This window comes from Hippocampus bargibanti, linkage group LG14 (assembly GCF_051943395.1).
Source record: "Hippocampus bargibanti isolate YZ-2025 linkage group LG14, ASM5194339v1, whole genome shotgun sequence".
Lineage (NCBI taxonomy): Eukaryota > Metazoa > Chordata > Actinopteri > Syngnathiformes > Syngnathidae > Hippocampus > Hippocampus bargibanti.
In genome coordinates this window covers 3,503,237-3,525,398 of record NC_142747.1, presented here as the reverse complement: position 1 = coordinate 3,525,398, position 22,162 = coordinate 3,503,237, and the positions used below count along the sequence as shown (strand labels likewise).

Genomic DNA, 22,162 nt, shown 5'->3' with positions numbered 1-22,162 from the left:
GCTTAACACTAGCATGTTGTGGGGTCTTTTTCGGTCCCATAATAGCAAAAGTACTCCACTCGATAACAAACCATGTCTGCACTCAGCAAGAGGGGGTGTGGAAAACTAGTACGCCAGCCACCGTGGCGCTGTTCGACCTTGTGGGTTGGTGTTCTTCTGCCGAAAATTAGTCCGCCCAGCCACCACTGCGCTCCGTATGGTTTGGTTCATTTGCCGAAAACTAGTTTGTATGCCAAGATTATATTCTCGCGAATTTAATGTTCGTAAGGCGAAGGATTTGTAAGAAAAAAGTGTTCATAAACTGAGGTATCACTGTACAACTGTATAGTGCCTCTTTGCAATTTTTCTATGATGATACTTGTGCAGCGTCTTCTACCCGAGAAAAATTCCTTGTGTGTTCTACACAATCTGATTTGTACGTTTGAATAATATAAAGGCTACTGTAGTCTGTGTAAGCTCTCATACAGGAGTGATCCATCAATGAGAAGGGTTCTTCAGCAGGCTGAAGAAACCTTCTCATTGAAAGGCTACTGTACTTACTCAAGAATGCCATTTTTATTGGGAGGTGATTGTTCCAGGTCATCGACATGTAGTGATGAGTCTCTTTGGTTGCTCAAGGGCACTGTCATCTTATTTTCGTCCTTTTGTCTAGCGTCGCTCCCTCCGTTGCGGATTTCTAACTCGCTAACAGGAATTAAGTCAAAGGAAATTGATGATGTTCTTAAAATCGACCTTGTAAGGTCACAGGCACTCAACATTTCGAATCATCTGAGAAGTTGTACCTGACCCTGCGACTGAGTCGGTCGCATCGGTCCTCCAGCAGAGCCACCTTGCTCGCCAGTCGCTCCTTGTCCTCCTTGGCCTTCATGCTTTCCTCCCTCAATTTGTCTCTGTCCTCCCGCAACCTCGCCTCATCTAGCCGGGCCTCGTTCCTCTCCTCCCGCATCACACGAAGGAGTTCTTGAGCTTGCGCTTGCTCCTCTTTCCTTCTCTCCAGCATCAGCTTGAGCTGGTCTCTCTCGAGTGTCATTTTGTTGAAGGTCTGGATTCACATAAATTCATCCGTTAGCCATGCATACAGTAGTTCACGTCGTCCATCTTGGTAACAAAACACCCTACCCCTATCCGTTTGTCAAGACCCTCCTCTACTTCCCCAAGCAATTTCCGCTTCCTCTTCAGATCTTCAGTCTTAGGAAGGTACATTATGAGAAAGCATCGAGTGCCTTGAGTTGTATTTGGGTGAGCTGTGTGTACCTTGCCGGATAGCATTTCCTCCTCTGTCTTCAGCTCTTTGGCTCTCAGTTCCAACTGACTGATGAGATCCTTCAGTTCTGCCTCCTGCAGAAAGAATTACAAAAAAACACATTTGAAGAAATCGCTCATCGTTTGTCACGTTGAAACATTTATTTTCATTGTTTTTTTTCAGCCTACTAAAAGCCAGATAAGGTCAATGAAAATAAATTTAAAACAAAAAGAAAGCAAACAAAAAAAATCAATGTTTAAGCAGTCGCTATAGATAGACAGAAAGACAGCTAGATAGAGAGCTAGCTAGATAGACAGATAGCGAGCTAGCTATACAGATAGCCAGCCGGCAAGCTAGAAAGCTAGCTAGCTAACTAGCTAAACAGATAGCAAGCTGGCTAGCTAGACAGATAGAAAGCTAGCTAGACATATAGAGAGCTAGCGAGCTAGATAAACAGATAGCGAGCTGGCTAGCTTGCTGGCTAACTAGCTATCTATATAGATAGAGTTGGCTAGCTTGCTAGACAGAGAGCGAGATAGCTAGACACAGAGCTAGCTAGACAAATAGTGAGCTAGCTAGCTAGACAGATAGCGTGCTGGGAGAGCGAACGCTAGCGTAAATGGCTGCCGCTGCTCACCCGCAGAAAAAATATCCTGTGACTGTAAATTGTCCTTGAGAGTTTTGAAAGGTGCTTATAAATGAAATCTATTATTATTATTACGGTATTATTATTATTATTGTTGTTATTATTGTTATCATTATCATTATTATGATTATGATTATCATTATTATTATTATTAGACAGAATGTAGCCACAAGGGGGCACAAGCCAGTGTCTTTTTGTGCCGGTCCCAAGCCCGGATAAATACACAGGGTTGTGTCAGGAAGGGCATCCGACTTAAAATTTTTTGCCAAAACAAATATGCGAATCAAACCTATGAATCCCATACCGGATCGGTCGAGGCCTGGGTTAACAACGGCCGCCATTGGTACTGTTGACCTTCAGGGTGCCAGTGGAAAATGGACGACCGTTGGTCGAAGAAGGAGAGGAGGGAGGTGTGCCCGGAGGAAACAAGAGAGATGGAACGCCAAGAGTATAGAACTAAGAGTAGGAACTTTGAATGTAGGAACAATGACAGATAAAGGTAGAGAGCTGGTTGACATGATGCAGAGATGGAAGGTAGACATACTGTGTGTCCAGGAAACCAGGTGGAAAGGGAGCAAGGCTAGAAGCTTAGGGTCAGGGTTTAAGTTGTTCTATCATGGCGAAGACAGAAAGAGAAATGGAGTTTGGGTTATCTTAAAAGAGGAGTTTGTTAGGATTGTCTTCAGAATCAGAATCAGAATCATCTTTATTGCCAAGTATCGAAGTAAAAAGAGTATCAGATAGAATGATGAGTCTGAAGCTAGAAATTGAAGGTGTGATGTTCAATGTTGTTTGTGGGTATGCCCCACAAGTAGGATGTGAGCTGGCGGAGAAGGAGAAATTTTGGTTGGACTTTGATGAAGTCATACAGAACATCCCGAAAAGTGAGAGGGTTGTAATTGGTGGAGACTTCAATGGACATGTTGGAGCAGGAAACAAAGATGATGAGGAGGTGATGGGTAGGTTTGGACTCCAGATGAGGAACGCTGAAGGACAGATGGTGGTTGACTTTGCTAAGAGAATGCAAATGGCTATTGTGAATACTTTCTTTCAGAAGAGACAGGAACATAGGGTGACCTATAAGAGTGGAGGCAGAAGTACACCGGTAGACTACATTTTGTGTCAACGGCGTCATCTAAAGGAAATCAGTGACTGCAAAGTAGTGGTTGGTGAGAGTGTAGCCAGACAGCATAGGTTGGTGGTGTGTAGGATGACGCTGGCAGTGAGGAAGATGAAGAAACCAAAGGCTGAAGTGAGGACAAAATGGTGGAAGTGGAAAAAGGAAGAGCGTTGCATGACATTTAGGAAGGAGGTAAGACAAGCACTGGGTGGGCAAGAGGTCCTTCCAGATGACTGGCAAACTACAGCGAACGTAATCAGAGACACAGGTCGGAAAGTACTTGGTGTATCGAGTGAAAGAAAGGTAGATAAGGAGACTTGGTGGTGGAATGGGGAGGTGCAGGAGTGTATACAGAGAAAGAGGTTAGCAAAGGAGTGAAAGAAAGGTAGATAAGGAGACTTGGTGGTGGAATGGGGAGGTGCAGGAGTGTATACAGAGAAAGAGGTTAGCAAAGAAGTGGGACACAGAAGACGGACAAGAGTAGACAGCAGTACAAGGAGATGCAGCGCAGGGTTAAAGTAAAGGTGGCAAAGACCAAACAAGAGGCCTATGATGACTTATATGCTTGGCTGGACAGCAAGGAAGGTGAGACTGATCTTTACAGGCTGGTGAGACAGAGAGACAAAGATGGTAAGGACCTGCAGCAGGTTCGGGTGATTAAGGATAGAGATGGCAATGTATTAACAGGTGCCAGTAGTGTGATGGCAAGATGGAAAGAGTACTTTGAAGAATTGATGAATGAGGAAAATGAGAAGGAACAAAGAGTAGAAGACGTGACTGTTGTGGACCAAGACGTAGCAAGCATTAGCAAGGATGAAGTGAGGCGGGCGCTGAAGAGGATGAAGGGGGGAAAGGCACTCAGGCCTGATGATTTATCAATCGAGGTATGGAAGTGGTCTTGGAGAGGTGGCGGTGGTGTTCCTTACTGGGTTATTCAACAAGATCTTAGATGGTGAACAGATGCTTGAAGAATGGAGACAAAGTGTACTCATGCCCATTTTTAAGAACAAAGGAGATGTGCAGAGTTGTACTAATTACAGAGGAATAAAGTTGATGAGCCATACAATTAAACTCTGGGAAAGAGTAGTTGAAGCTAGACTAAGGGCAGAAGTGAACATTTGTGAGCAGCAGTATGGCTTCATGCCAAAAAAAGAGTACGACAGATGCAATGTTTGCTTTAAGAATGATGATAGAGAAGTACAGAGAAGGTCAGAAGGAATTGTGTCTTTCTAGATCTGGAGAAAGCGGATGACAGGGTGCCCAGAGAAGAGCTGTGGCATTGCATGAGGAAGTCTGGAGTGACTGAAAAGTATGTTAGAGCGGTACAAGACATGTATCATGACTGTAAGACAGTTGTGAGGTGTGCTGTCGGTATGACTGAGGAATTCAAGGTGGAGGTGGGACTCCACCAGGGGTCAGCTCTGAGCCCCTTCTTGTTTGCTATGGTGATGGGCAGGCTGACAGACGATATTAGCCAAGAATCTCCTTGGACCGGAGAAACTAGAGCTGTGTAGATATGCCCTGGAAAGGAGAGGAATGAAGATCAGTCGCAGCAAGACGGAATATATGTGTGTGAATGAGAGGGATCCAAGTGCAAGAGTGATGCTACAGGGAGAAGAGATAAAGAAGGTGGAGGATTTTAAGTACTTGGGGTCAACTGTCCAGAGCAATGGAGAGTGTGGAAAAGAGGTGAAGAAGCGTGTCCAGGCAGGCTGGAGCGGCTGGAGAAAAATGTCAGGTGTGATGTGTGATAGAAGGGTTTCAGCTAGGATGAAAGGAAAAGTGTATAAGACCGTAGTGAGACCAGCCATGATGTTTGGATTGGAGACAGTGCCACTGAAGAAAAGACAGGAAGCAGAGCTGGAGGTAGCAGAGCTCAAGATGTTGAGGTTTTCTTTGGGAGTGACCAGGTTGGATAGGATCAGGAATGAGTACATTAGAGGGACAACTCATATTAGAGTCTTTGGAGAGAAAGTCAGAGAGGCCAGACTGAGATGGTTTGGACATGTCCAGAGGAGAGTGACTATATCGGGAGAAGGATGCTGAGTCTTGAACTGCCAGGCAGGAGACCGAGAGGAAGACCGAAGAGGAGGTTTATGGATGTGGTCAAAGAGGACATGAAGGTAGCTGGTGTGAGAGAAGAGGATGCACAAAACCGGGATAGATGGAGGACATTGATTCGCTGTGGCGACCCCGGAGGGGAAAAGCCGAAAGGAAAAGAAGAAAGAAGAAGATTATTATTAGACAGCTAGCTAGACAGATAGATAGATGGCCTATCCCAGCTGTCTTCCAGCAGTAGGCAGAGGACACTCTGAGCTTACTTTTTATTTTTTTCCCATTTTACAAACATAAAAAAAAGAATCTGAATAAATGGCTTGCGCGGAGAAGAAAACATTGTCTTTGTTTTCCCTTGATCAGCTAGACAGATAGCCAGCCGGCTAGCTAGAAAGCTAGCTAGCTAACTAGCTAAACAGATAACAAACTGGCTAGCTCGACAGATAGCCTTGTCAAAAGTTCACCATTTTCCTTCTTTTATGAGTGCGACTGATCGTACCCGATGGGAGAACGTCAGCTGTGCTTTCTCGATTTCACTGTCAAGTTGCTTGTGGAGGCTTTCGAGCTGAAGAGCGTGCGAGGCCTGAAGATGCTCTCTGTTCACCTCTAGAGTTGACAGTAAGCGGTTCCTCTGGGCATTTTCCTGTCACAAATAAACATGAAATACGTATTCACATTTTATTTGTCTGTTAGTGGAAAAAAAATCATCTGAAAGCCAGAATTCATTTTGTGGGCAATATTGTCAGAAAAGTTTGGAATGATATGGTGTTTCATGATCGTAGTTTGTTGTAGTTTCCTACGAAATCATGAACTCATTCACAACCATTCATGAATTTATTCAGGAATTGAATATATGATGTAGAGCGCCATTACCAAATTTGTTCGGGTTTTGGTTTTTCATGCTTGGGTGGCAATAAAGTGCTGGCCATGGCATCTGGCAATGTTTTTTTTTTTCCCACAAGGGGGCAGCATTTCCTTTTTTTCCCCATGTTAGCACTTTTTACCAGCTTTAGCTATTGTTAAAGGACAACCGACGCCTCCGGACAAGTTGTGTCCGTAATTTGTAACATCACTTCAAATGACTTCTACTGAACGTATTTTACAAAGATTCCACCCCATAGAGCTATATTTTACATTTTAAGACTCACGCTGAATATTCAGGAAGTCATGTTTTCGAGTTGGATTGGATTTGCCTTTATTAGTCTCTCAGTGGAGAAATTTACATTTCACAGCAGCAAAATTATGAAAGAAATGAAAGTAGAAAAGCAAAATACTGGAGCTGCTGGAAAGGCAGCCACTCTCGCAGCGCCGTCTTGAAGTCAAAATAAAAAATAAAATAAAAAAACTAAATAACAAATAACATGACAACACAAAGACAGAGAGACATCCATTCTTAAGAACTTTCTGTACCCTCTTTGTTACGTAAAGCAGTTCCAGATGAAAGAGGAGAGGATGAAAGTCTTCACCAGTGGAACAAGGACATCATGGTGGAATGTGCACGTCGACTACAAGCTAAATATTGAAAGCAAACACACAGCTGTAGCATCCATTGACAAAAAGAGATTGCCTCACATCTCTTGTCCCTCATAAATCTGCTTCAATTCCAAACCGCGACAGTTCCATATATGCATCGGCGCTCTGCGCTGTCGCTCCTTCCTTCTCATGGTGGGCTCCTCAAGCCATGTATCCATCCAGCCGCAGACTGTCCAACAGCACCGACCTTCCGCTGACAAAGCGGGGCTGTGAAGATGCTGCCCATTACAGGTGCAAAAAAGCACAATGGCTGCCTACTCGGGCGCCATCTTGGACTCCTTATGACGATCCCCACATTTGGAAGGCCCCTGACCGAGAAAGCGACACACAATGCATTTTGCGGTTCTTTGTTTGGTCTGAAAACTTCATGTTGATCTGTGTTGATGGCGAAATTAAAAGGAAAAATACATAAATGACGCGATGGTGAATCATTGTGTGTTGCACCAACACAATTATTTGATATTCGCTGACACAAATTCCCAGCAGACAAATCAGCCCATTTCCAACGGAGCTTGGGCGCCATCTTCTGCATTTTCTGGGACGCTACATTGCTATCATTGACGGCTCGAATAGATATGGGAGGACTCCTTTAATCGATTGCCTCTGATTTGTCTCTGTGTTGTCATGTTATTTGTTCCTTTTATTTTTTTGTTTTTTCCCAAGATGGCGGCACGTGAACACGCAGTGGCTCCCCTCTCCCGGCAAATTTGCATTTTTTTGTTTATTATGTTTGTTAATGTCAGCCTTGCATGCTGGGTCCGAGAGGACAGTAATTTCATCTGTCATGCATATTACCATACTGTATTTGAGAATAAAGCTGACTTTGACTTTGAAAACTTCGTGTTGATGGCGAAATTAGAAGGAAAACACAAATAACGCGACGGTGAATCCTTGTGTGTTGCACCGAGTAACTATTTGATATTCGCCGACAATAATTTTTGAGCCAATTTCCAATGAGTTTTCTCTCCATCTTCTGCCTTTTTTGGGTGCGACATTTCCCTCTCTGATGCTTCAAAATGACACGGAATAAATTCTTTAATTGATTGCAAACGTGGATGCTTTCCTCTGCAGAACTATTTGAATCATAACTGGATGAGTAACAAGAAAGTATGTTCTCCGAATCTGAAGCCATTGTTTTGATTCTCGAGGAAGGCAGGATGTCTTGGCCTGACACCACGAACAAGGGGGCAGGACCCTCTGAAACTGGCCACTTCCGGTTTCAATTTTTTTGCAGTTTCAGCACACTTGAAGTACTTTTTATTGGTGTTTTGCATTTCACTAAAAATATCATCCTGCATGTTTTGGGTATTTTAGATGCTATAAAACGTTGTTCTGATGTCAGTTAGGAAACAAAAAAGTGGTGTCGGTTGTCCTTTAAAGCGCCATATAAACCAATACGTATGTATTGCATTGGATTTTGGACAGCCACCCTCATTTGAAGTTCATATAACTCCAGACCCATATCATTTAGGAATGAACTCTTTTTTCTGACTAAAGAAGAGAGTTTAAGGTTTCTAACCCTGCATTGAATGTAGATGTAGTCCTAAGCGCAATATTCTGTGGGTCCTTCAGACCTAAATTGTGATATTAAAATAGTCTTCTTTTTTTCCTTTCGGCTTTTTCCTTCAAGGTGTCGCCACAGCAAATCAGCGTCTTCCTTCTTTAGAGGTTTGATCCGCATGTTTGTTTTGGCCAAGCTTTTACATCGGATGCCCCTGTTGCGTCACACGAGTGTATGATTTTGAAGTGCGCCTTTCAACACTTTCATGTCTTTCAATTTCTTGATCTCCTTGATGTGCGTATCACCCTGACGCATAGCACACGCTTGTAAATTGTATAAAAGGAGCTGTCGCAGGACAGAGAGATGGGGCGAACCACGGGGCAGACTCATCTCGGACTCACGCCCGGCTCACGCCGGGCGTCGGACGGACATCACGGCACGACTTGCTCGACTCCACGCCACGATCAAGCTCTGCGCGTCACCTGCCTGGGAGATCTGACAACGAACCTACTTACAAATAAAGAGAAACATCAAACTCTTTATTGGCGAGCCAGCCAGGAGGATTTTTTTCCCTCCTCCTCAGCCCAATCAACTCTCCAAATGGAAAGTTCCAGATTTCCCAGCCGCCCGTGAACCCGGCATCTTCACAGCAAGACCCCTCAAGCCGAGCTCCCGATGGGCCGCCACCACCCGTGGGCGCCCCGACCCCACCGTGAAACCTGCCGCACCCTGATGGCCGACATCGTCCAATTCGCCTGGCGACTCTGCAACTAGCTGCATCGTATATGTCCACGATCGCACATCGTCGGACATCGCTTATGTCCACGATCGGACATCGTCGGACATCGCTTATGTCCACGATCGGACTTCGGGAAGACGCTTCATGGCCGACACGGCCACCGACGTCAGCGTTCTTCCTCAGCGTCCTGCAGAGCGCCATGGCAACGCGATCATCGCCACCGTCGCCGATGACCGGCCTGTCCGTGCCCGGCAGCATGGCCAACCCTACGCACCTTCGTCCTCACAATCCCTCATCGATTCTCCGACAAGTCACGGTGAGAAGACCTTCCGGCATCGACTCGACGGCCGCGAGGAAAGTTTCCATCGATCGACTCAAACTGGCAGTCGTAGAGCACTCTTTGCCGTGCTCCCGTACAACGACTTCAGACACCACGAAACCTCCTCGGCAACCTCCCAACCGACGCCTGCCATGCCCGGTGACCGTCATCTTGCCTGGCCTCATCATGTCGCTGAGTGACTTTTGTTTTTATTTCTTTTTCCTTCATCGTTTTCACTGACTTCGGATCCAGGAGGGGAGCCCTGTTGCGTCACACGAGTGTATGATTTTGAAGTGCGCCTTTCAACACTTTCATGTCTTTCAATTTCTTGATCTCCTTGATGTGCGTATCACCCTGACGCATAGCACACGCTTGTAAATTGTATAAAAGGAGCTGTCGCAGGACAGAGAGATTGGGCGAACCACGGGGGAGACTCATCTCGGACATCACGGCACGACTTGCTCGACTCCACGCCACGATCAAGCTCTGCGCGTCACCTGCCTGGGAGATCTGACAACGAACCTACTTACAGATAAAGAGAACCATCAAACTCTTTACCCCTCCTGGCACAACCCTCTGATATTAAAATAAAGTACAGTATGTATTGTCACTATGAGTTATAAAAACTAAACAGGCATACATTGATGACAACAAATATGAACAAAAAAGCCGATTGACATGAAATAGTACTGTATTTTCAGATGTATAAGGCGCATCGGAGTATAAGGTGCAACCCTAATGAACGGTGTATTTTCAAACCTTTTCCATATACAGTGGGGCCTTGGCTTACGAACTTAATTGGTTCCCACAGAGTGTGTAAGGTGAAAAGTGTGTATCCCAAAAATTAATTTCCCATAAGAAACCATTAAAATGATAATAATCCGTTCCCAGGTCTCCATAAAATATACATTTCAACTAAATAAGCCTTAAAACTACACACAACATACCTTATTCTATGTATAATAAATGTGCTATTGTATTGTAATGAAAGAAATACACTGCACTGTATAATACAGTCACTTTATTTATATTTGTGGTGGTCGTTGATGTCTCTTAATTGACACATGTTGCTTTTTGACGTGTAAGGTCTTACGAAACTGAGACATCACATTATCATTCATCTGTGCTGTATGTCATGCATATTAGCATATTTGACAAAAAAGCTGACTTTGACTGACTTTGATTCATCATGTAGATGATTCTCATAGCCACAGTCTTTTCTGGATGGAACTGTTCAATGAAAGCCTGCACATCATTCCACTTATTGATGAGAAGGTTTCTTCAGCCGTCATCTGTACAAAAGTGAAGGTTTCGGACGTTTCGCCTCCTATCCAAGAGGCCCCATTTATATATCCCTTTAGGTGATGAAGGCGATGACCCTTTAGGATATATAAATGGGGCCGATACGACCAGTCAGACTTTAGTTCGCTGACGAAGCCTCTTGGATAGGAGGCGAAACGTCCGAAACCTTCACTTTTGTACAGATGACGGCTGAAGAAACCTTCTCATCGATGGACCACTCCTGTACGACTGAGAGCTTACACAGACGTATCATTCCACTTAGCCAACATTTCCTTGATGCTCTCACTTGATGCTGCAGCCATCTCCTCCTCCTCGCCCTCAGATGACAACTCCTGAATGGCTTGCTTCTGCTTGTCCTCTTGAAGGCAAATCCAATCCTCTGTGTTGAGGACCTCATTATGGTCAGCAAGAAGCTCCTCGATGTCATCTGCATCCACTTTGAGTACCGTAGGTGCCGGCAGAGATTTTATTACAACAAAAGGTGCAGGTCCGATGATTTCACGGACCCGGACGCGACAAAAGAAAACAAAAAGGGGTACAGTGAATAGGCGGGCGGGGGCGATCTGTCCAGCCTATCAAGCTAGGCAAAATAAAATGGCACACGCGGGTGCAAAAGCTCGCGATCCCGGAGAGCAACAAACTTACGCAATCACGGCTAGCAATCACCTTGGGCGAAGCAAACTCTTGTGCTGACAAGTCCAAGACACTGGCGAGGCGCGAGGTATCGTAATCATCCTGCACTGGTGACAGCGACTCGTTTAAATGTCCCAATGTCGGTGATTAGGGGAATGACAGCAGCTGGCGGAGGTCGGGAGCGGCGGCCCCGCCCCAGCTGTCAACTCGCACGTGACAAGTTCGGTGTCATTAGTTATTTGAAAGCATCGAGTAATAAAGCCTTTGTTTAAAGCTTTGTTGCGAAGGATGGTAGCAATGGTGGACTTAGCATATCGGTACCGGGCCGCAAAATCAGACAAACGCACACCTCATTATATCCTGCCTTCCTTTACATGATGTCACATCACATTACGTCACATCCTATTGCGTCGCATCCTGTCCGTCATATAAATGCTCTCCCAGTCCGCGCTTCTCTCTCTCTCTCCCTGCCTCCTCCTCGGCCGACACCGCGATGCCCTTGCTGTCTACAAGATTAAACTAACTTATTCTGTCCAACACCTGGCTTCCTGCTGATTTAACCATCCTCTGCCATCAACACATTGAAAAGCTATGAACCAGGAACGAACGATCACTTCCAACACATTATTATTGGTGCCGAAACCCGGGAAGGAGTGGGCCCCGCGTTTCTTCCAGGGGACGAAGCCCTTTTTCCTTCGAGTGTGTTCGAGTGGGCCGCCCCTCCCTTCTTGGTGCTCGTGGCTCAGGATTGCTTCACGGGTGAGTGGCGCCGCGAGCATGCAGCTATGTTGAATGAATGGATTGCTAATTTTTTTGGCCAAAGGAATTCTAATTACGGTTGATCTGCGCCGAGCTCTGTGGGCGTAGACTTACTACGTTAAACTGAGGGGGGGCCATTTTGGAGGAGCTGTCTGTCCGTGTCCTTTTGTGTGTCCCTTGTGTGCTTCTGTGTGTGTGCATTGTGTGTACGTGCATTGTGTGTGTGTGTATGTGCACGCCTTGCTTGAGCGGAGACGTTGACACAGTGGGGTGCCCTGGGTGTGAGCTTCGTTGAGACAAAGGAACAGAGAGAGCGGGCAGCCCAGCCCTCCTCCTCCTTCTCTGCCTTGAAGGGTGGGGGACAAGCCCCCCCCCCCCCCCCTTTGGTGACTCCAGCTGTGCTTGGTACAATCTAGCAACATGGAGCGCTCATGACTGGGGAGACAGTCATCGCAACTTGAGTCAGCAAATCAATTCACCAAGTGATATTGACAGCGTTGGATTCACAAGAGCAAATCAGGACCTTCTGTCCATTGTATCAATCTGATCATCTTATGGGCACGCCTGGAAACGATCAACAGTTGAAATTTTTTTTGGGGGACACCTGGAAAAAATGTTTTCAAGATTCACAGCCGCATTCAAGGATCGGCTAATTGATTCGTTCGCCGAATGGGTATATACACGGAAAGAAAAGGAATAAGGCAGTTGCGTTAACATTCACGCACATATTGTGCAAAAAAAACATTATTCCTGCCTGCGTGTAATTTGCCACCCATGTCTCTCTTTCACAGGACGAGACTACCTTGCAAGAGGACTTGACGGGGGGCCATCCAGATGACTACCCAGTCTCATCGGAAAACCTGCCCATCTATGCCAGCTCGACATCCTCATGAATGACATAATGTTGTTCCCATAGCTCTTTGATGAATACCGTCCAGTTGAAACAAACACTAAATTAAATAGGCAGGCAAATTAGACTGAGTGAACAAATACATAAGCCAACAAAATAAATGAATGCAGAAGGAGCGAATGGAGAGGAGTGCGTGTTCGTCTGGGTCCTTTTCCGAGGACCCCTGCTGAGTGAATGCTCATTATTACACTTGTTTTGACCTGACAATTGTCATTCCCCTGAAGTCCAAGAACAGATGATTTGATTCATATATACGATATACATATTGAATTTGATGACGATAACAAATTGAATTTGATCGGATTCACCTTTATTAGTTTCCAAGCGGAGAAATTAATTTGAAGAGTACAGGGTTGATTTGCAAAATATGATTACTATAAGATTACTCCGCCAGCCGTGGTGGGGCGGCGCTCCGTGTATATCCCGAAAAATAGTGCTTAATCCAAAGTTTAATTTTTTAAATTTAACATTCGTAACCGGAAAATATCGTAAGGCAAGGTGTTCGTAAACCCTGGCTCCACTGTATAAGGCGCACCGGACTATAAAGCGCACTTTCAATGAATGACAAAGTTTTTTCAAATATAATACAGTGGGACCTTGGCTTACGAAGTTAATGGTTCCCAGACAGTGTGTAAGGCGAAATATGTGTATCCCGAAAATTAATTTCCCATAGGAAACCATTAAAATGAGAATAATCCGTTCCCAGGTCCCCATAAAACATAATTTTCTACTTTCTAATTTTTTAAGCCTTAAAACTACACAAAATATACCTTATTTTATGTATAATAAATGTGCTTTAGTATTATGATTAAAGAAATAAACTGTTCTGTACAATAGTCATTTTATTTACCTTTGTGATGGTCGTTAATGGCTTGATGGAATCGAGTGGTCATGCGTTTAATGCTCATCAGCATTAAAGACTTGATGAGCAACGTAACCTTCTTTCACCATTTTGAGGAATGATCCCTTGTAGGTGTTTTCTCTGTGGTAATTGTATCTAGTTCTTCATCAATTGTGATCTGTTTAGCTGGGTTGATAGCTTTTTGCATCAAGTGTACAGATGACTTGTGCGGGTTATTTGTGGAGCCTGAACACAGTTCAAATATCCCATATATTTGAACTGTTTTCTATCCATTTTCTCACTATTCTCACAAAATATCCCATATATTTTAACTGTTTTCTATCCATGTTCTCACTATTCTCACACTTTTGTTTTTTTTGTATCAAACTCTGTCATCTCCCTTTCGTGTGTATGCGTTTTCTCACTCTCTCTGTCTGCCTGTCTCTTTAATCACGTGGCTTTAACCGGAGACGCCATATTGTTTTTTGGAGAACGGCCTCACTCTCTCTGTTTGTAACCCGATCCCCCACTGCTGTGTTCTTGACCAATCGCGTGGCTTTAACCGAAGACTGGGGGCGGGGAATAGAGGACAAACACGGTGGCCACCATTTTCTTGTTAGGAGAACGGGCTCGTTCTCAAACGACACATCACTCATTGTGGCAGCTCCGTGTGTATCCCGAAAAATAGTTCGTCTGCCAAGGTAAAATTTTCATAAATGTAACGTTCGTAAGCCAAGAGGTTCATAAACCGAGGTCTCACTGTATTCAAATATATATTAGAATTTTCCAAATACATGTAACATCCGAGTTACGACCAGCGTGATTTACGACCACCCGTACGTACGACCACAACCCCCAGACCCTTTTTTTATTCTACGTCTGGCACCACAATGCGTACTACAATTTTGGCCAGCCAGCATATCACACACTCGCACAGCAAAATACTGTGTGACTACACTCAATACAGTAGTTATACAGTGCAGATACTGTCTTGGCAACATCTCCTGTAGTACTGTATATTGCTTTTTCCCCAAGCATGTGTGTCGGACGACCTATTCTGGCTGTTAGCAGGGAGAGCAATTTTACATTACAGGTAGTTATACAGGAATAAAAAAAATCGATAATATGAAATATAAAATGATAAAAACGACACGAAAAGGTAAGTATAACATTTTAAATGAACTTGTCATGATGCCAAAAGAAATGTTAAATAATTTTGTGTTTTCTGGATTTTGGATGGGAGAAAGGTGCGCATTTCTCCCCATTCAAAACAGTAGAGTTGGGCGACCATTAATTGACTCTGAGAAGGTGATTGCAACCACCAGGGAATGGCCAATTCCCGCTGGGACCTGATTGGCCAGAAGCTCAGGTGAAGCACCTCTAAAACCAGACTGAGCCAGTCACTTTGAGGAGGAAGAAGAGGGATTAAGGACAGCCTGGAGAGCAGTGTTACCTGTGGTCAGCCGAAAACTGATATCCACCGCGACTTCAAATAAAGCAAACTCACAATACCCTTCCTGCATCTGGCTGAGTGAACTTTTATCATCTTGCTGTCTCGTCGCACAACAATTGGTGGCAGTGGTGGGATCATTTCACCCTGCATGAAGAAGGTGGGATCGTTACGCCTTGCTGAAGTGGAGAAAGTGAAGGCAGTGGAGAAGATACCACCTCCCCAGACCAAGAAGCAATTGAGGTCATTTCTTGGGCTGATTGGTTGGTATATGAGGTTTATTCCACACTTTGCTACATTTGCTACAATCACCTCGACCATGGACAACAGCATGTGAACAAGCTTTTAGGGCCTTAAAGTTTTTCATCTGTCAAGTTCCTGTCCTGCAGAGTGTAGATTTTTCCAAGGAGTTTCTAGTCTAAGTGGATGCTTCGGATGTTGGTCTCGGCGCAGTTCTGGTACAGGGCAGTGCTGGAGAAGAGAGACCCATCCTGTTCCTGAGTAGGAAACTCTTTGAGAGGGAGAAGAAATAGTCCACCATTGAGAAGGAAGCCCTAGCCATCAAGTGGGAAATTGACTCACTCCGTTACTACCTTCTTGGACGGGAATTCAGATTACAGACTGATTATCAAGCCCTGAAGTGGATGCACTCCATTCAACACCAGAATGCGAAAATACTGCGGTGGTGTCTTGCCCTTCAACCATACCAGTTCAACATTGAGCATTGAAAAATATCAAGAAAAATGTCATGGCTGATTATTTGTCAAGAATGTCTGAACTCTGAGGAGAGGGTGTGAATGATGTCATGATGCCAAAAGAAATGTTAAATAATTTTGTGTTTTCTGGATTTTGGATGGGAGAAAGGTGCGCATTTTGCCCCATACAAAACAGTAGAGTTGGGCGACCACTAATTGACTCTGATAAGGTGATTGCATCCACCTGGGAATGGCCAATTGCCGCTGGGACCTGATTGGCCAGAAGCTCAGGTGAAGCACCTTTAAAACCAGACTGACCCAGTCACTTTGAGGAGGAAGAAGAGGGAGAAAGGACAGCCTGGAGAGCAGTATTACCTGTGGTCAGCCGAAAACTGATATCCACTGCGACTTCAAATAAAAAAAACTCACAATACCCTTCCTGCATCTGGCTGAGTGAACTTCTATCATCTTTCCACCTGCTTGCTGTCTTTCCGCACAACAGAACTGTTCAGCAAACAGTTTTGTATACATTACAGGTACAGTTATACAGTAATAAAAATCGATAATACAAAATACAAAATGATAAAAATGACACTAAAGTTATAAAATTATAAATGAACTGTAAACAGTTTGGTATATAATACCATTCAATCGAAAACGTTGCTTAAAAACAACAGATTGACATGGTATACTATCCTGTAGTATAAATCTCACGTCGGCCATTTTGAATGGATTTTGACTTAAGACTGTTTGACTTACAACCGTTTTGTTGGAACGGAACCCGGTCGTAACTCGGATGTTACCCGTATAGGGCGCACCGGACTATAAGGCGCACCTTCAATGAATGAAAAAAGAGATTGAGATCTTCCTCAAAACCACAAGAGAGCAAATTTAATTTTCTCACCTCCTCCAGGTGTTGATCTCGGATATTGTTTAGCTTCCTCCTGTGCTTCTCCCTCAGCAGTTCCAGCTCCTTCTCATGCTCGCGCTGCACTTCTTCCCGCACTTCCAGCAACAAATCGGAATGCTGCATGGAAAATGAATGAAGGTTATATTGAAAGTCCCGTGTCGGTGAAGGGACTTTGACGAAAGTACCTGTATGCGGTACTCTGCTAGCTGCTGTTCAGGACGTGGACCAATATGCTGCCTCCTCCTTTCTATGCCACTGACCTTTTAGCAACCATATTAAAAACACACCCCAATAAAATGAGAAAGATGTTATTTCCGAGCTCATTGAGGGTTTTTATTTTCAAAAGAAAAAAACTATTAAACACCTCCATTTTAAAAGAGTTGAGTTGCTCTTCTGGAAGTTTCTTTTTCTCTACTTGCACGTTTTCTTCTGACTCAGATTTCAGATGCTCAACGTCCACCTTATTTCGAGTCTCCAACGTGTCATGCCCCGCTGCCTTTTTCTCTTCAAGTGTAATTTGCAAATTTTTCAGCAAGGCTTCACGCTCCTCCCTGAACACACAAACATACACACACACACACACATGCAAATATAATAGCATACGGTGTATAAAATAGGCTGAATATATTACTTTCCTGTGTCTGTTTAGTCTTGTTCTTATTCCATGCAGCGTAAGAAACCTGAGATTCTCTTCTTTCAATAGAAAAAAAGAGTCAATTCCCAACTGATGTGTCTGGAGTTATCTGAGCTTGAAATGAGGGTGGCTGTCCAAAATACAATGCAATACATACATATTGGTTTATATAGTGCTTTAACAACAGTTGAAGCTGGAACAAATCGCTAACATGGAAAAATGGGAAATGCTACCCCCTTGTGGAAGGGAAAAACATCGCCAGAGGTCTGACCAATGCTTGATCGGCACCCCCTCCCCCGCAAGGTTGTGAACACTCATACAACCGGTGTCAAAGTCAAGGCCCGGGGGCCAAATCGGCCCCACGCATTGACTTTTTTCGGCCCGCAAAAGCAAATCAAGCATGTCAGTGTCATGATGCTCGCCAATGTTTGAACCAAAATTGAACACTGTCCTATGTAAACCACAATAACAGTCATTAATCTTGACTTCAGATTTGCATTTGAGAACTCACTTGCATGCCGCAACTGCTCCCATGCACCTTTGTGACCTCATCTCACGAAGCTTCTTTTCTCTCTCCATCAACGCAGAGTCTTTCAGTGCTGCAATTATCCCGTCGGACTCCGTGTTCAACTTGACCTCCTCTTCTTCCCTCTTGGACAGAAGATGCTGCTTCAGAGCTCTGAAAAGGCAGATAAGCAAAGTCAGAATTAAAAAAAATTAGCTTAAAGTTGACTTTTTTTCAAGAGAAATGTTTTTTTGTGATGTCATCATAAAAATGACATACAGTGACACAATGACACACTTAATTGGTTCCCAGAAAGTGTGTGCAAGGCGAAAAGTTGATCTTCCAAACAGTTATTTCCCATAAGAAACCATTAAAATGAGAATAATCCATTCCCAGGTGCCCATAAAACATAATTTTCAACAAAATAAGACTTAAATCTACACAAAATATACCTTATTTTATGTATATTAAATATGCTACTGGATTGTAATTAAAGAAATAAACTGTACTATATAATAATGTCGTTTTATTGACCTTTGTGATGGTCGTTGATGTTGTTGCCGCTTGATGATAGAGTGAAGTTGCTGTGCTTTCTCAGCGATAATACTCTCACTCAACCTGCTCGCTGATTTTCGGGAATCCAAATCAACATCAAGTTTTTCAATCTCTTCTATTGCCTGAGACCGTTGCATAGCCAACACAGAAACACTCTTAGCCACACGTAGCAATGGTCGACTTAGCGTACTGGTACTGGGACGCTATATCACACAAATGCACACCTCGTTCCTGTTTTCCGATGATCTCCTCCTTCTGCTCGACCATCATTCTCTTTTGTGTCGTCTTCGGCTTAACACTTAGCCTGCGGCGGGGTCTTTTTCGGTCCCATAGTAGCAAAAGTACTCCACTCAATTACAAGCCATGTCTGCACTCAAAGAAAGTGGGTGTGGAAAACTAGTCCGCCAGCCACCGTGGCGCTGTTCGACCGTGTGATTTGGTGCTCTTCCACCGAAAAGCAGTTCGTCATCCAACACTATATGGTTGCGAATTTAATGTTCGTGAGGCGAAAGGTTCAGAAGCTAAAACCTTCGTAAGATGAGGTCTCACTGTATTGCTTTGAAAAGCTCTCCAAATTGTTTTTTTTTGCTCAACAATAACACCCAAATTTTTAAAACTGTGCGAAGTGATCAATAAAGGCGACAATAAAAGTTGTGAAAATGTCGCGCCCTCTCATACTCGGAAGTCCAGTACCTGAGTTTCTCGTTGCTCTCTTCCGTCAGCTTTTCTTCCTCCAGTTCTTGGCCTCTCAGCTGGGCTTGGAGGAGACACTTTCTTCGCTCCTTCTCCTGCATGAATCGAACCTTCTCTGACTCCTCGTCTCTCTTTAAATCCTCGATGAAGAGAGATATTCTCTTCTCCTTCTCTCTTTTCAAATGTTCCTTCTCTTCTTCTTCTTCTCTTCTCATCGTCTCCTGAAGATCAAATGCTCTTTTTTGGTTCTCCCCCATTATTTGCTCTTTGCAGTTCTCCACCACCCATACGGCATCTCCGCTTTTTCCGTCCTGCTCCTCACTCCTTTCATTTACGCTCTTTTTTTCTTCAGTTTCCCTTCCCTCATTTTCTTCTTCTTCTTTCTTCTCATTTTTCCCGATTACAAAGTCGTCTTCCAACGGGCTGCCAGAACTCCGCACGGCAGTTTCCACTTCGTTGATTTGGGCGTTGGAAATTGGGCACAGTCGACGTGTCGATGTTTCAGGCTTGTGCAGAGTCGGAGCTGAGGGGAGACCAGCTTCTCTTGGCACACCTGATTGGTGGAGCACCAGGAAATCGACTTTTGGAGATGTGGCTTTGTTTTCGTCTGCCATTTGCCTTTGGAGAAAGCGCATTTTAAAAATAAGTTAATTTCTGAAAATGATTCACAGTCATTATTTGTGATGTGCTTGACTGTGCACCTCGTCATACACTCACTTCTTCATCTCAGCTTCCGTATCTTCCTCATCCTCAATATTCTCCAATGGACTCACAGAGCCAGACAGATCATTCAGGTCCAAAACTTTTTCCGACATCTTTGCGAGACAAATTAAAAAAAAAAAACAGTTTATGCACAGGTTTCTAGCTTTTAAAGGCTTTCTGATTCTAATATTGAGTTTGAGGACTACATAAACATTCAATGGAGTGAAAGAAACCAAAGTTATATGGGTCGGGAGTTATCTGAGCTTGAAATGGGGGTGGCTATACAAAAAAGAGAAACAAAAGTAATGGGGAAGGTATGTTGACTTTCTTCATCCTCTTTGTATTAGCTTTCCCACACAAAAACAATTATTAACTCATTCACTGCCAATCAATTTCTCCACTGCGAGACTAATAAAGGCAAATCCAATCCAATCCAATCCAATGTGCAAAAATGTTTCCACTCCCCTGACAGGGTTTTTTTTGTCATTATCACTCAAATTCCAGGACCTACAGAATAATACAGTTTTAGGACTGCAGAAACATTCAATGCAGCGTAAGAAACATTAGATTCTGTTCTTTCATCAGAAAAAAGAGCTAATTCCTAAGTTATATGGATCAGGAGTTATCTGATCTTCAAATGGGGGCGGCCATACAAAAAAGATTAATAAAAATAATGGTGAAGGTATGAAGAATTTCTTCATCCTTTTTGTATTAGCTTTCCCTCAAACGCACACAAAAATAACTCATTCACTGCCACACGATGTGCAAAAATGTGTCCACTCCAGTGCCAGGGTTTTTGTCACTATCACTCGAATTCCAGGACACAAAGAATATTGTGTTATAGGACGACATAAACATTCAATGCAGCGTAGGAAACCTTAGATTCTCTTCTTTCATTTCATTTGTTTTTCTACTTTCATTCCTTCCATCAGTTTGCTGCTGTGAAATGTACATTTCTCCACTGCGAGACTAATAAAGGCAAATCCAGTCTCATCCAATCCATTAGAAAAAAAGAGTTAATTCCTAAGTCATATGGGTCTGGAATTGTCTGAGCTTGAAATGAGGGCGACAATACAAAAAAACATCTCTCTCATCTCATCTCATTTTCCGTACCGCTTATTCCTCATTAGGGTCGCGGGGGTTGCTGGAGCCTATCTCAGCTGTCTTCGGGCACGAGGCGGGGGACACCCTGAATTGGTTGCCAGCCAATCGCAGGGCACACAAAGACATACAACAGTCACTCTCACACTCACACCTAGGGACAATTTGGAATGGTCAATCCAATCTGCCTGACATGCATGTTTTTGGAGTGTGGGAGGAAACCGGAGGACCCGGAGAAAACCCACGCGGGTCCGGGGAGAACATGCAAACTCCACACAGGGAGGCCGGACCGGGACGCGAACCAGCGACCTCTGCACTGTGTACTGTATGTGTGTGTTTTTATATATATTGGCGGCTGGATAGCTCAGTTGATAAGGCATTGGTTTGGCATGTGGGAGACGAGGGTTCGAATCCCACTTGTGGCAGAGAAAATGAGCACAATGACATCATCCAGTGTGGGTCCTTGGGCAAGACCCTTCACGCTAATGCCTACCTCATACAATGATGAGAGACAATAAATGGAATGACATGCCGGCTCAGACGTCGCCCGGCCAAACAAGGTCTGCGTCGGGTGCTGGGGAACCAGAGCACCTTGATGAAAAATGGGCTACTGGAACAAAGCGGAGATGGACGAGATGCGATAACATGGCTCTGTTGGAATGCTACCACTCAAGCAACCCTAGTAGAGGGGTTACATGCGGAGATGGGGGCTGAATGGTTACTTCGAAACCCACAGTCATGGTTGACCACGAAACAACTAGTTAGCTCATTGTTCCAATATCCACAAACGGCAATTGCTATCACAACTTGAGATTGATGAGGTACAACACAAATTCCGAGGTGAAGGGCCCCAGGCTGCCACATCAGAGGAAGAGGTTCAACCAGAGATTGGGAGGCAAGCCCCAATGAATGATGAGATTGGGAAGCCAGCCCCAATGAATGAAATGCTGAGTGAAGCAGCAACTGACCTGAGAAATAAGGTCATGGCAAGAATGAAAACTGGGCAACGAAGAAACCGACTATGTGAAGTACGGCTATGTGAAGTACCACCTGAAAGTCTCATGGAAACTGTGAATGCAGCACGGAGAACGATCCCGACCGGAACGATCACGGAAACCAATGAGCTGATATACGCCTCAGCATCAGTGATCCTAGAGATGCTTGGCTACAAGAGCAACCATGGGAAAAGACGGTTGGAATGGTGTGAATAAAAGGCCAATACCCAAGAGGTACATGCAGATAACCATACCTGAAGCACTCGAAACTGCCAAACAAAGGCACCAGGCCTTGTCCAGTCGCCTAAAGAGGTACACGAA

General features: G+C 44.2%; 1 protein-coding gene across 4 annotated transcripts in view; it reads right to left on the bottom strand.

The window, feature by feature from the left end:
* Positions 1-22,162, bottom strand: part of cep164 (centrosomal protein 164) — a 54,825-nt gene that overhangs the window by 6,147 nt on the left and 26,516 nt on the right. For 3 of the 4 annotated variants that reach the window (XM_089013196.1, XM_089013199.1, XM_089013198.1), the window contains 10 exons: positions 19,761-19,858; positions 19,044-19,661; positions 17,802-17,969; positions 17,021-17,207; positions 16,842-16,916; positions 16,651-16,773; positions 5,564-5,707; positions 1,120-1,338; positions 783-1,042; positions 541-684 (listed from right to left, as the gene is read on the bottom strand). In XM_089013196.1, coding sequence (XP_088869322.1) covers positions 541-684; positions 783-1,042; positions 1,120-1,338; positions 5,564-5,707; positions 16,651-16,773; positions 16,842-16,916; positions 17,021-17,207; positions 17,802-17,969; positions 19,044-19,661; positions 19,761-19,858 — 2,036 coding nt within the window. The remainder of the gene's footprint in view (positions 1-540; positions 685-782; positions 1,043-1,119; positions 1,339-5,563; positions 5,708-16,650; positions 16,774-16,841; positions 16,917-17,020; positions 17,208-17,801; positions 17,970-19,043; positions 19,662-19,760; positions 19,859-22,162) is intronic. The other variant, XM_089013197.1, reaches the window with a different exon arrangement.